Source organism: Anser cygnoides, chromosome 1, assembly GCF_040182565.1.
Source record: "Anser cygnoides isolate HZ-2024a breed goose chromosome 1, Taihu_goose_T2T_genome, whole genome shotgun sequence".
Classification (NCBI taxonomy): domain Eukaryota; kingdom Metazoa; phylum Chordata; class Aves; order Anseriformes; family Anatidae; genus Anser; species Anser cygnoides.
Genome location: NC_089873.1, coordinates 112,879,689 through 112,892,661, shown reverse-complemented (window position 1 = coordinate 112,892,661; position 12,973 = coordinate 112,879,689). Strand labels below are relative to the sequence as shown.

At 42.5% G+C, this 12,973-nt stretch overlaps 1 protein-coding gene across 1 annotated transcript in view; it reads left to right on the top strand.

Annotated features, from left to right (window-relative positions):
• Window positions 1-12,973, top strand: part of URB1 (URB1 ribosome biogenesis homolog) — a 49,063-nt gene that overhangs the window by 34,753 nt on the left and 1,337 nt on the right. Inside the window, exons 29-38 of the mRNA XM_048071480.2 lie at window positions 15-186; window positions 790-892; window positions 4,888-5,048; window positions 5,426-5,537; window positions 7,204-7,310; window positions 7,878-8,021; window positions 8,761-8,870; window positions 9,988-10,164; window positions 10,884-11,125; window positions 11,893-12,483. Of these exons, the coding sequence (XP_047927437.2) occupies window positions 15-186; window positions 790-892; window positions 4,888-5,048; window positions 5,426-5,537; window positions 7,204-7,310; window positions 7,878-8,021; window positions 8,761-8,870; window positions 9,988-10,164; window positions 10,884-11,125; window positions 11,893-12,483 (1,919 nt within the window). The remainder of the gene's footprint in view (window positions 1-14; window positions 187-789; window positions 893-4,887; window positions 5,049-5,425; window positions 5,538-7,203; window positions 7,311-7,877; window positions 8,022-8,760; window positions 8,871-9,987; window positions 10,165-10,883; window positions 11,126-11,892; window positions 12,484-12,973) is intronic.

Genomic DNA, 12,973 nt, shown 5'->3' with positions numbered 1-12,973 from the left:
AACAATTGTTTAAGAAACCTGCTATGGGGTCCAGCCGCTGTGGAGCATCACAAGACTTGCAAGAGTCTAGGGAAGTCACTATGGCAGCAGCCAACCATGGAGGAGATTCTGTGTCTGCTCGATCGAGAAAAGATGATGAAGACAGTTCTGTCTTTCCCTCAGCATCGCCATCTTCTGCCATCAGAGGTGCTGTGGTTCAGTCTGCTGAATTACCTCCTTTTGTTGTAGAAAAAGAACCTTTAAGTTAGTCCTTTCTTTTTTGCATTCATTTAATATCTTGCAATTTGTTTGCATCAGGAGTGGCATTTAAATTAATAAGACTAAAAAAAAACCTAAATTAATTCGTTAGGAGCACTTTGCTGAATGTGTTTTCTTTTTGCCTGAAATGAAACATATATTGCAACTCATTTGAAAAATAAGTGAATGGGCCACACCTTGTCTGTAGGTGTGATTGTGCAGCATTACAAAGATTGCCGTGTATAAATGAAACCAGAATTTGACTTCTAAACAGTCATTAAATTTGACTGTGCAAGGATTTGCTGATAGTGGTCTTTTTAGTCTTTCATATAGTTTGGTAACACCCTTCTATATCTTTTCTGTCAGTTTTGGAACCTTGATGGTGAAAGCCGAAGTATAAACTGAAGTGTATCTTGGTCTGTGTTGCATTAGATTTTACAAGGTTTAGTATCTGCTGCTGTATAACGGGATGAAGTGCTTGGGGCAGTTTGAAACCAAGCACTGGAAATCAGTGTCATTCCTTACACAATCTTGGTTTGGATTTGGTTGCAGGAAGTGGAAGAATCACTGTATAGAGATGAAAGTGTCAAGAATCTCGATGACTTCTATGATCCTTGTTTTCTACTTCAGCTCTTCAGTGAATTGACCCGACCAGGTAAAGTAAATGCTCCTCTTTGACATTTTATTTAATTATTTTTACTCTGCTGTGGGAGCTGCATGGCTCCATCTGTAGCTCTGTTATTCAAAGTCTAAGGGATAATACTTCAAAGAAATCATGTGCCTTGCTTTGGAGAGACAAAATATATACATCCTTTAACCACCTACTGAATTGCATTGTGATTTTCAGAATGGCTTAAAAAGTAACTAGACATAATTACTGTTAAAGTCTTTTTTTTTTTTAAAAAAAAAAAAAAAGCAGTTTCCTAAATAGTGTTACCTTTCTAGTGGGACTTAGGTACTTAGGTAGGTACAGCATACCCACCAAGCAGTCCTCGTCCAGAAGACTAGGTGTTCCTTCATAACTCTTTCAAATGTAGATGGCTAACCCTGTGTAGAGGGAGTGATCTGCTTAATATGATGAGAGGGATTTTTAAACTGGAACTAAAAACAGCTTAGGAGAGTTTAAAAAATAGACAAAGATTTATATTCTCTTATCATTCAGTATAGCACAAAGAACAGCACAGTACAATTATAAAATAGCATAAAAAGGGACCGGTAGAGAATATTCTCTTCTGGAAGGTTGTATATTTTCTGGTGCTTGTGTAGAGCTGTTTCCTGCATCAGCTATGGTGTCACAGAAACATGGTGAGCAAAAAGGGCATTGGCGGGTTGGTACCTTCTGCAGATACACACGGTGCCCCACCTGCAGTGGTAAGCCTGCTCTGATCTGGGGCTGCCTTGTGGTTGAATTGTCAGGAGCAATAATCACCTACTTTCAGCCGTTTTCTCAATGGGAGTTGGGCAGAGACAAGACAGGTTGGAAAACATGCCCTGCAGTGTTCAGAGAAGCGCTCTGGGCATAAGGTGGAAGCTGCCCTTACTGAGGAAGGGTGAGGTTGTTCCTTAACCAGAGAGACTTTCTGCAAGGGAGTCAGTTTCTGTGAGGGAGACTGACAGAAATGACTGGAGGTGTGACCTGATACAAGCTGTGCTTATGTTACAGGGAAACTTCAGCCAATTCATTTTCCATCAGGCAGATGTGTGGGGCCACTGTGTATCATGAATATGCCTGTGCTCATTATCTTTAAAAGGTCTGATAGAATCTATATGGTGCTTGAAAACCGCTTGCTTACCCTCACTTTCCTTGTTTGACATGACTGCTGTGCATATGGATACCCCTGCTGTTGTTCACATGCAGCTGCCTGTTTGGAGGGCATTTAAAGATCAAAGTGAGGCAACTATAAGGAATTTCCTAACCAGCTCCCTCCCTGTGTTGATTGTGGTTAACCACTGTGTAGTTAAACTGGATTTTGCTTTCCACAACAATAACATCATGAGCAATTAGCAGGCTGATAACTCTTTCAGTAAAATCACACTGAGTCGTACTTTGTTCACCTAGACCCTTACAGTACAGTACCTGCTTTGTGTGTTCTTAGCCTTTATTTAGGTATAGTTGCAATCTGCTCTTTATAATTTCATGTTCTAATTTAGTGAGGAAAAAATACCAAAGCTATGAGGTATTTTGCAGTAGGGTGGATCTTAGGCAATCCAGTTAATGCTGGATTTGGGATTGTTAGTGATGAAGAGCGTGAGCAAGCCACTCTGTCTTGGACCTAGGTGTAATAGCTGAAAATGCACATGACGCTGTCACCCACCCTCTGGAGGCCACCACCCTAACTGGTGGCAGGGATGAGGTGACCTGTCAGTGGTACAGTCACCCGGCGAGGACGGCCGCAAAGCAGCAGCAGCAGGGCTGAGGGAGCTCGTGCAGGTGGAGCCCTTAGCCTTAGCCCTCAGCGTAGGCTGGGTGGTAAACTGGGGTGGGGAAAAACATTTCTCTAAATCACTCCACGCCCAGTGAGAGTCTGTGCCCTAAGAGGGGCATTTTTAGAGGGCACAAATGATTTATGAGCTGGAGTCCCGTGGCGCTCCTAAACCATGTCAGCTGCTTTTGGAATTCCCAATTCTTTATTTATTTGCTCTTTGTACTGGCAGCACAGTGTCGTGCACAGATGTTATATAACTGCTGAACTTATAAACACAGACTTACTGCACAGCGTTTAATGCTCACTGAGTAAAAACTAAGCCTGGAGTTGGGCAGATAGCAAGTTCTGTCTAACTTTAGCTCTGATAAGCATCTTGTGGAAAGCTTTTCCATCGTGATTCTCAAGGTACTTTAAACAGACATAGAATTAGCTTCTTTTTTTTTTTTTAATAATAGCTTGTTATTTTAGCTTAGTTAGTTTTTGAACACTCTCTCCAAGGTCAGCTGGATGGAAAATATTTCCACTGCATGTTTGCAGTGGAAGAAACTTCTAAATAAATCTCTCTGTGACCAGCTTGAACTTTACTGCTGTAATAAGGACCTTGGATTTCTCTGTGATATCACTGCATAAAATTATTCGCGTTTTCCATCTACATGTTGTTACACACTTCTTTTGGCGGTCAGGTGGTGTCCTTGCCCAGTTCCTGAAAGTAGAGGGAGGTCTGTACAAGCTCTGGTGAGATGAGAGGCGTGCCATCCTAACAAACGAGGCATCTTTTTGCTCACTAGGAGAATGGCTGAGGTGCTTTGAACTACGCCAGTTAAAGTTGATGTGCTATGGTGAGGAGTGGCGTAGGGAAGTGTACAGTAATTCCTAGCACTGGAATAACTGTTAAAACCACTTACTGAAAAGCCCTGGTACTGCAATTCAGTGATGCTTTTGCATTGGCCTTGTAGAAGTGGGCTGGGTGGTGGGAGGCAGCGCAGGGAGGCGGAGACCTGTCCCGTAACTAGTGGAGCTGGGTGTGAAACTGCCAGGCAGAGGGAGAAGTAGGAGTTCTGGCAGCAGAGGACAGGATGAGAGAAACAGCCCAGCTGCTGGTGCGGGGGCATAAATAATCTGTAATTTAATTTATTTTATTTTTAATATATATTTTTTAAATGTATTAGGCATACGTGTGTAGTGATCGGGAAGTAAATCAGAGGACCAAATATAGTCACTTGTCTGTAAGGCTAGAGCCTCTTAAATAGGAATGTTTATTTCTCCAAAACTTCCTCTTGGTCTTCAGTGTGAATTGCAAGAAAATGCATGAATATTATTGCCAAACTCAGAACCTCAATACATTTTCACTTGAGCTGGCAAAATACAAGTGAGGTGCCATTCTGTTCCATTACTGGTGAATGGCATATGCTGGGTAGTAGTGCAGGAGATAATCTGGAGGTTTTACATCAAGTCATTTCTAGCCATCAGTGAGCAGAAGCGGCACGGGCTCCTCAAAACACACAGCCTTTAAATAAGAAACTCTATATCCTGATGACAAAGCTCTATGGAAGATAAATGTTAGATTCAAGGGTGTGTTTTCTGTTTGGCTGCTTACTGTTCATTGCTGGATTTTTTTCTGTCTTAGAAGGACATAGGGGTACAGCTTAGTACTTTAGTAGGAACGTGCCTTAAAGCAGAATTGCTCATGCTTCCATGATCACAGTTCCTGATTTTTATTGTGGCTAATGGCTTATTTAGGTATTATTCTTCTGCCCATTTCATTACAGAAGCTCTTTAATGCGGGTAGGTTTTCCATTGACTGTGCTGATCTATCTTTCAGGCACAGACTTATCAAATGCCCAGAAAATGGCTGAAGAAGAGAATTTTCCTTGTTCTTTCTTGCACTTAGCTTTCCCAAAACAGTGAGATGTGTGATGTGTTCACAGAATTTACTCCTAACTTTTCCAGGCAGACTTGTATCTGTCTCAGATAAATGAGAGTAACCACCTTAATTTCAGCTTGGATAAAGAAATCTTACTGAGTGATTTGCAGAATGCCTTTGTTAGCTGAAGGTGCCTTCAGCTTCTGCAGCTGTGGTGAAGTAATAGTTTGTAAGGGTAGATCTAGAAATTGGCATTTATGAGTAGAAGTCTTGTTAAGGATCACAGTGCTGTTACATGCCCTGTGACATGTAAGCATGATGTGCTGGATGTTTCTCTTTTTTCCCCCTCTTCTCCCACAGAGTGTGTAGTGGCATGTCACAAGTTTGTCGAAGTCAATGCCCTGGGTCTGACAGTGGCTGCACTTAGCAGCTATGATGCCAACATGAGAGCAGCAGCATATTTTGTTTTGGCTTCTTTTCGTTCTCATCTGGAAGGGGCTCGTTTCCGAGAACAGAGGCAGGTGAGTCTGAACTCAGTTGATTGTTTGTCAGTTGGACATTTTATGTCATGGCCGCTTACAGGAGAGGTGCTGCCTTGCTCATCTGTCTACCTGCACGTGATAAAAGAGCCAAAAGAAGCATTTTATCCTCTATCTTGCTGTTTATCATCTTTCACTTTGTGTTTGCTCCTTCTGTAATCAATGGGTGGAAAAAAAAGGGGAAAAATGTCTTAGAAATTCTTATGGCTTTTACTTGTAGGAATGGGAATCCCAATGGAATTGATATTTGAATGTGGCCTATGAAATATCCCAGAAGCTTATTTATGTATTCACACTCACCTGTTGTATTTGTTTGGATGATGGTTCAAGCTTTTCTCCCCCGGGTTCTTGTGCTGCAGTTGCTGTACCTCATGGATGCTGTGCAAAATGGAATCCGGCAGCAGAACCTGAGATTTACCTTCTCTTTAACCCTCTACATTGCTCGTGTGGCACAGCAGATGCTGAAGCCAGGTACTGTAATCTGCTGTGCATGTTGAACTTGGGGCATGTTAAAGAGGAGAGAGTGGATGTGCATGGAATAATGTCCTGGAGACCGAGGTAGTTGTGAGAGTCGCAGCAGCCATAAAGCATGCTTTCCTGTATTTCAAAGAAAACCTTTCAGTGCTTGTGTAGACTGCCTACCTGGAGAAATGGGAAGTGCCATTTTGTTGTGCACAGAAGCAGGCTGATCCGTTAGGGATGACGTCCCCACCTCCTTGTAATTTTGGGGTGGGGGTGGTGGGAGGAATAGATGAGTGAAACTCTGTGGGCCCAGTTCAGCAGATCAGAGTAGGCTGGCCCCGAGTATCCTTCTGCCCATAGACACGGAACCGTGCAAGCCACTGTTGCAAAGGAGAATCACAGCATCAGGGTTGCAAGGGACCTTGCAAGGTGTTTATCTAGACACTGCCAAGCGCAGTGCTGACTTCGAGGACAGACCTTTTAGCTCAGGGCTTTATCCTAGAAAACATCCAGTCCTCCAGACTGATTGTAGGCAGCCTGCAAGAGTGAGAGGGAGACTACACCACCCGTCTGGGCAACCTGTTCCACTGTCTTTCTGTCCTTACGTGGGAAAAAGGTTTTCCTGATGTCTAGGCTGAAACTGTCTTGTTTTAACATATGGCCATTGTTTCTCGTCCTCCTGCCTTGCTTTATATGCCACATAACAAGCTCTCTGTGTGGTTTGTATGGGTAACCACACCTAAAATCCTGGCCTTTAAACACCATTTGTCTATGAAGCATTGCTGTGGCACGTGTTTATAACTCTCACTTGTGCAGTAACGCTTTCCTTGTGGTATTTTCATATTTCATGAGTAGAGCTGATACCACAGCTGGGAGGTGACTGTGAATGGGACTGGATTGAACGTGCCCATAAGGCAGTCTCTGCTGGGGTGCCTGTTTTGCCCTGTGGAATCGCCAAATGGCAGCTCTGAAAAAAATGGTTCTGTGTTTGAATTTCCCCTCCAAGTACTCTGCCCAGCTCAAGTTGTGCCCTAGGGGTCTGCACGTGGAGCCAAACCTACACAGTGCAGCATCCCGGGTCTGGGCTGAGCAGATGCCTCGCTCCCTCGTGAGACCTTGTGGCTGGCACAGGAGAAAGCACTTCTGCTATCCACTGCTTGGATGGATGTTTACCAGGGACAAGTGTAGTGCTAGTTGCTCCCACCTGCCCTTGACAGTGCTTTGTGTCAAATATGTGAAGTTGGAGGGATTCTGGTATTTCACGAGAAAGGTGTGGGATTTTTGTACCGGTGTGTTTATGTAGATTGAAAAAGGTGATTGCCCGGTGTGAAATCTTAAGCTTGAAACATGGAGAGCTTTGCCTCTAGCTTTGCAGCAGGCTTCTGTTTTGTCATTAAAGTAACACTGGATTTGCTGAAAACCGAGCTGTGTTGACTATTTATCTTAGAACCTGCTTTGTGCACATTCTGAATGAACTTAGGTTTGGGGGAAGAGAAGAAGTAGGATGGCCAACAATAAAATCAGCCTTAGAGCACGAGGCCTCCTCGCTGTAATTAGTGTGCTGTTCTGACAGCTAGCTGAAAAACTGGCAAATACAGGTTCCATTTATTTTTATGCGTGGTTGTGTATTGGGAACATTGTCCTCCTCCTCAGTAACCATTGTTTCTCTTCACAGAGGAGCACATGTATACAAAGATAAACAGATTCCTTCTGTCACACCAGTATTTGGACCTGAGGAAAGTACCAGGGTTTTTTCAGCTTTTCTACAGTTTTGATTTTGAGGTAATACAAATCCCATTGTGGGTGTCCACTAATTCTTCTGAAAATGATAGAAAAAAGCTATAAAAATGCAAACAAATTTTATTCTTCCATAATTAGTTAATTAAAGGAAGCTAATTGTTGAGTTCTTAGTTTTGTTTTATATTTGAGTAAGTATTATTTCTGTTTCTTTGTTGTTTTTTTTTTTTAATAACAGCAGATAATGAAATCATGAATTGTGCTGTGTACTGTATAGCAGAACAAGCAGAATGTCCTGTCCTAGCTAACTTAATTCATATTTGAGTTCAGATTATTACAGTTGAATTCAATGGAGGTATTTGAGAAACTTTTCAGTTTTAGTTTAGGAACTTTTTAGGAACTTTTCAAGTTCCACTGTCAGTACATAATTTGGGCTGTAGAGTAACTGTTGTTGATGGATGGTGTTATTGATTAAATTTGATACTGATAAAGGTTGAGAAGTCCATAAGAAGCTGTGAGGACTGTGCTGGCATTCCCAGGGGACCAGTTTGTTGTGCTTTCTGAGCAGATATTTTAAATGTCTGATGGTACTATTTTTATTATGGCTTCCAGCACAAAATAGAACGTGAATGGGTTCTCAGACTTCTTGGAGAAGGGCTGCGTGATAAGCATTGCTACCAGCTTTATGACTACCAGAGGATTTTCCATGTCATTCTTTCCTTTTTCAACAGTCCCTTGTGTGATGAAGGCTCCCAGGTAAGAATATATATTTAAAAAAAAATAATAATTTGCACCGTTAAGATATCTTAACCAAATGCGAAGCAGAAAGGAGCAGTTGACTCTTCCCTTTCCCTCTTGAAAATCTGTTCCTTGTTGATTTTGTATGTGCTGGGGAGGGAAAAGCCTACTTTTGTCTAAATCAGTCACATCCTTGGCCCCTGAAATTAGAACAGATCCCTGCCATCATGGAACTTCAGTCACCTTCATCAGCTGATGGATTGGCTGTACAGTCTTACTTCTATTTCTTCATTAAAAAAAATACTGCAGCGGCTTCAGTTTTGCTCATATGGTCAGGGTCTTTGCTTATTTAGGTCTGCTTATTCCCTAACTAGCAAGTTACCTAGCTTTAGTTGGAAGAAAGTTCACAAGAAAGCAGCTCTAACGTTCAAAGACATCCACCCTGAGAAATCCAGTGTGTTAAGAGTATCTCGGTTAGGTATGAGAACCTTGGACAGAGAGAAGGCTGTCTTGCTCCTAAAGACTTCCTTTTTTTAAGAGTAATGTCTGTGGGCATGAAGCCTTAAAAAGAGAATGTCTTTTGTTCCCTGAGGTTACTAAGAACACGTGATGTTTTGGAAATACATTTTAACTTTAAGTTGATTAGATCCCGGATACCAGCCAGATTGCTAATTGTATACTTCTCAGAGATTGATAATAATTAGATCTTGACTATATTCTGATTTCGTAAAAGAACAAATTATATTTTCTGTTTCAGAATCATATTCTGGAGATACTACAAAATGCTGCCCATGTCACCAAAGCTGCTTATGAGCTCATACAAGACCACAGCCTCCTAACCTGGATACTGCATATCTTGGAGAAAAGGTAACTAGGGAAATATTGGTGAAACGAGAACAATTCCATTGTTTACACGCAGGAGATAATTATGCAACTGAGTATAAAAGCAAGGGGTGACAGGTACAAAAATGGCCTGATGGTGGTTGTGATATTTGGCACTTAGGGCATTATAAAAAATTAGGGAAAAAAAAATTTTTTGCTTACACGAATCTTTCATTTCTAATACCCACACTTCATGTCCTGTTGCAGGACCTCTGACAAAGTACTTGGCATGACAGGGAATTTGAGCTTGCTATAACATTCCTCCTCCCATGCCTTCCTCCTCCACTTGCCTCTCCCTTGCAATACGTGTACGCATGTGCATGCATGCACACACAGTCTTTTTTTGCATAGATTTTCCTGGCAGGTTCACGCAAGGTGTCAGGATCATCTGTGTTGTGATCAGCCTGACCAAGTCCTGAGTGAGCACCCCACAATGGAAACAGGACAGTGCATACAGTTCCCAGGAACTGGTGCTGGGGACGAGTCCTGTCCTGCTGTTTTGCACCTCTCTTTGGTACAATTTGGTACATTTGGAAGTGAAAAAGTCTGGATTTGGGGCCTCTTTGGCACCCACTGCTTAATTTGTGGTTGTACTTTGGAATACTATTCTTGCATCCTCTGTACAAAAATGTGATCACTTTTTTCTATTTTTCCTCCTTAATAAATGTGGCTCCTGGTACTGTGCAGTAAGCATTGCTATTATTACTTAGAGTTGTCTTGAACAGTAATTTCTTTAAAGAAATGGTGGCAATGGCTGCAAGTTAATGGATTGCTTGGCAGAACTAGGTAACGACAGATGCAAGTAAGAAATCACCAGTCTTGTGCGGGGGCTGTGATACACGGCTGTGTTTCCCCATGTGCAGTGTGGCAGGAGGAGGGGCTGGGGGCTTTCCATGTCTGAGGAGGGGCAGTAACTGGGCCTTCAAGTGCCTGGGGCTTCAGGTGGGTGCACTCCCTGCCCTGATGGGGTCCTGGCTGTGAGGCAGCTACTGCCGTTCACAGCTCCACGTGTGCACCAGAACATGGCCCCCTTCAGGAGACGGACTGGTTCCTGGTTAGGATCTGTCTTCCTAATGGATGTTTGTTTTTTTCTTTGTTTCAGGTTTCTGGAAAACAAGCCGCTAAATAAAATCATTTCCTTAATCCATACTCTGTGGCTCACAAATGTAGGAGGCAATAGGGAAAGCAAGAAAAAATCCCAGGAGAAGAGGAAGTTTCTTCCTATTCAGCTTGTAAATGAATTTCTGTACGTTTTGATAACATTGGTCAAACACATTAGGTGAGTTTTTTTGTTTGCTTTGTTTTGTTTCTGTTTTTCAATCAATTTGCTTGTCATCCCCTGTGCAGTTTGAAATTTATTAAGGCTAGAAGAACTTCTTGATCTCTGGATAGTTTAATGCTTTTTCTCCCCTTCAGTTTCTGAACTGTGCCTGCAAATTGTACAAGGAGAAATTGTGCAAAGTTCCACACAACAATGTTAAGAAGGGGTCAGTCTTTTCTCTCCAGATTTAGTGAACTTAGCTGCCAAAGCACAGCAGCTGCAGCAGGGAGAGTTGTAAGGAAATGGATAGATGACCAGTTCTGTTTGTGTTCCTAGTAACACCTGCAGCTCTTCGTGCAGACAAGTATTTCCATAGCCTAGGAAATCTATGTTTGTTTTTATTTCCTCAAAATTTAGAAAATACGTGCAAAATAAAGAAGTGTAGGTGAAGCTCCAAGACCTCTGGCCTCTTTCTTGTGTGCCACATGCCTTTAGTTTTTACAAGTAGGAGAGCAAAGGCTATGTTGCACAGTCTGGTGTGCCAGACACTAGTGGAGATTCTGTGGGAATGAAATTAATTATTACTGGCATCCTGAGAAACAAAAGTATGTGTGTGGAGAACTGCAGGAGAAAACTGTAGGAAGAGACTGTGAGGAGGAAAAACCCGTACTTACTGCATTTTATTAATTAGCATGCAGAAAACTACGTGACAATTTTATTTGTTTTTATTTTTATAGGACTAATTTAGATCTATCCAAACTGGCTCAGTTTTTGACTACATTCAGTTCCGTGCTGCGATATCGTGCTACAGTTGTTGAGGCCTTCAAAGAGATGAGTCGCTTCACAGTGAATGACAGCGTTCTCTCGAACAAAGAGATTTTGCTGCTGTTGCATAAGTGGAGTGTCATTGAGAAAGACCTGCAATTCCAGGATGATGTGCAGGCTCTCGCTCAGAAATACCAAATCAAAGAATTGCTTAGTAAGTACTAAAAATATTTAAGAAAAGCAATGTTGTTGGGGTTGCTGTACGCTAACCATGAAAGTGAGGCATACTTCACAGAAAGAAGTGTTAATAACTTTTGTCAATCAGTTACAGCTCGGGGGAGGAGGAATGGGAATGGAAAGCCAATTTTCAGGTCTTTATTCTAGTGATTTCTAACTTTAACATAATTCTGGAAGCCCTAAAGCAATTCAGTTTTAAAAAGGGAAGGAGCTTTAAAATAAAACTTAGTTGCAGATTCAGCACATTTGGGATGGGAAAAATTTACACGCCCGTGGTTGACAGTGCTTTATCAGCCACAGTCAGCCGGGATGCAGCTGTGTTGGAGGAGAGCAGGCTTTGCTCCTTCAGCCTGTGTTATTAAAAAGCAGTGTAACTGCTGCTATCACCTTCTGTGCGCTGGCATGTGCTGTGACTCCGCTAGCACAAAGAACAGCTGTTTGGGAGTTTCTCACGACCTGGTATAAATAATGTAGCCTTGCTGGCAAAACTGCATCTTGTGGAGCTTTGAAATACTGCCATGGCTTCGCTTTGGGCCAGGGCCTCATTATTGTCCGTGTCCAAGTTAGGGAATCCAGTTCAGAAAGGTGTTTCAGCCTGGGAGTCAGTGGGAGCTGCCTGTAGCCCATTTGCTTTGAATTGCATAGGCTCAGGCTGCTAATGAGGCTAATAATTTTGTACAAAGTCCTTTGGAGGACCTGATGTCTGTTTTGATGTTGTTTTTCTTCTTACATAAAATATTAAAGAAAAGAACAAATCCCAAGCCTCGTCTCACGGACATCATCACACTCGGAAAAAGAAAGAGGCAAACAGAGAAGATGACACTGCTGAAGAGCTAAAAGTCTCTGAGCTGGAGAAATGCAGAGATGATCTGAATGCCATATTTGCCCGCTGGGAGCCTGCTTTCCCAGCGATGCCTACCAAACATTCGGAGGAGCCCCTCAAATCTGGTGACCTTGCAGATGAAACAGTCAATCTTAACTGTGCGACCACTTACATAGTAACTAAATGGCTCGTGAAGTCCATGGTTGAGCACAGTCTCAATACGCAAAATGTTTTGCTAACACTGCGGTGGCTACAGAACTGCGTCCTGCCACACCCAGGGGTAGTGCAGGAGGTGCTCGGGGACGAGATGCTGCGAAACAACATCTTCAGGTTTTACACCCGGATCTGTCAGGCCAGCAGTGGGACAGCTGGACACTTGGAAGAGCTCTGTTTGTTCAGTTCAATCATGCTTCACCTCATGGATGCTCAGGGCCTGACTAACAACAGCTTTCATGAGCTCGTGAAAACGTTGTGCCTGTCAGCGATGACGGAAGAGGATGTGAACAAGAAAGGTACCTTGTCTTTTCTTTTTCACTTGCATTACAAGGCAGAGGGGCTAATAGTAGAAAATTGGTAGTTCTGTGGGGTTTTTTAATTCATCAGAACTGAAGTTTGCCTGTGTCTGTTGGTGCTCATCACTCAACACAGCAAAGATTTTATCTCTGGTGGTGTGGCCGTGTGGGTTGGTAGCACAGAACGTGGCTGTGCTGTAGGGATTTCTGATAGTACAATAGTCATACTTCCTGAAAGAAACTTTCCTTTCTAGGATTATAATGGAGTTCAGTGAGGTGTATAATATGCAGCTCCAAGGGACAAAATAGTCTGCAACAAATAAGTCCATGTGGGTTCTGATCTGTGTACTGTTCAGTGTTCCTATTTGATAGCGAAAGACACAGGTCAGATTTCAAAGCTTTTTATTTAAAGCTGTCAGAAGGGTGTGCTAACAAGAAACCACTTTCTTTCCTCACTATGAGAAGGATCACTGGCTTTGTATGAGCAAAA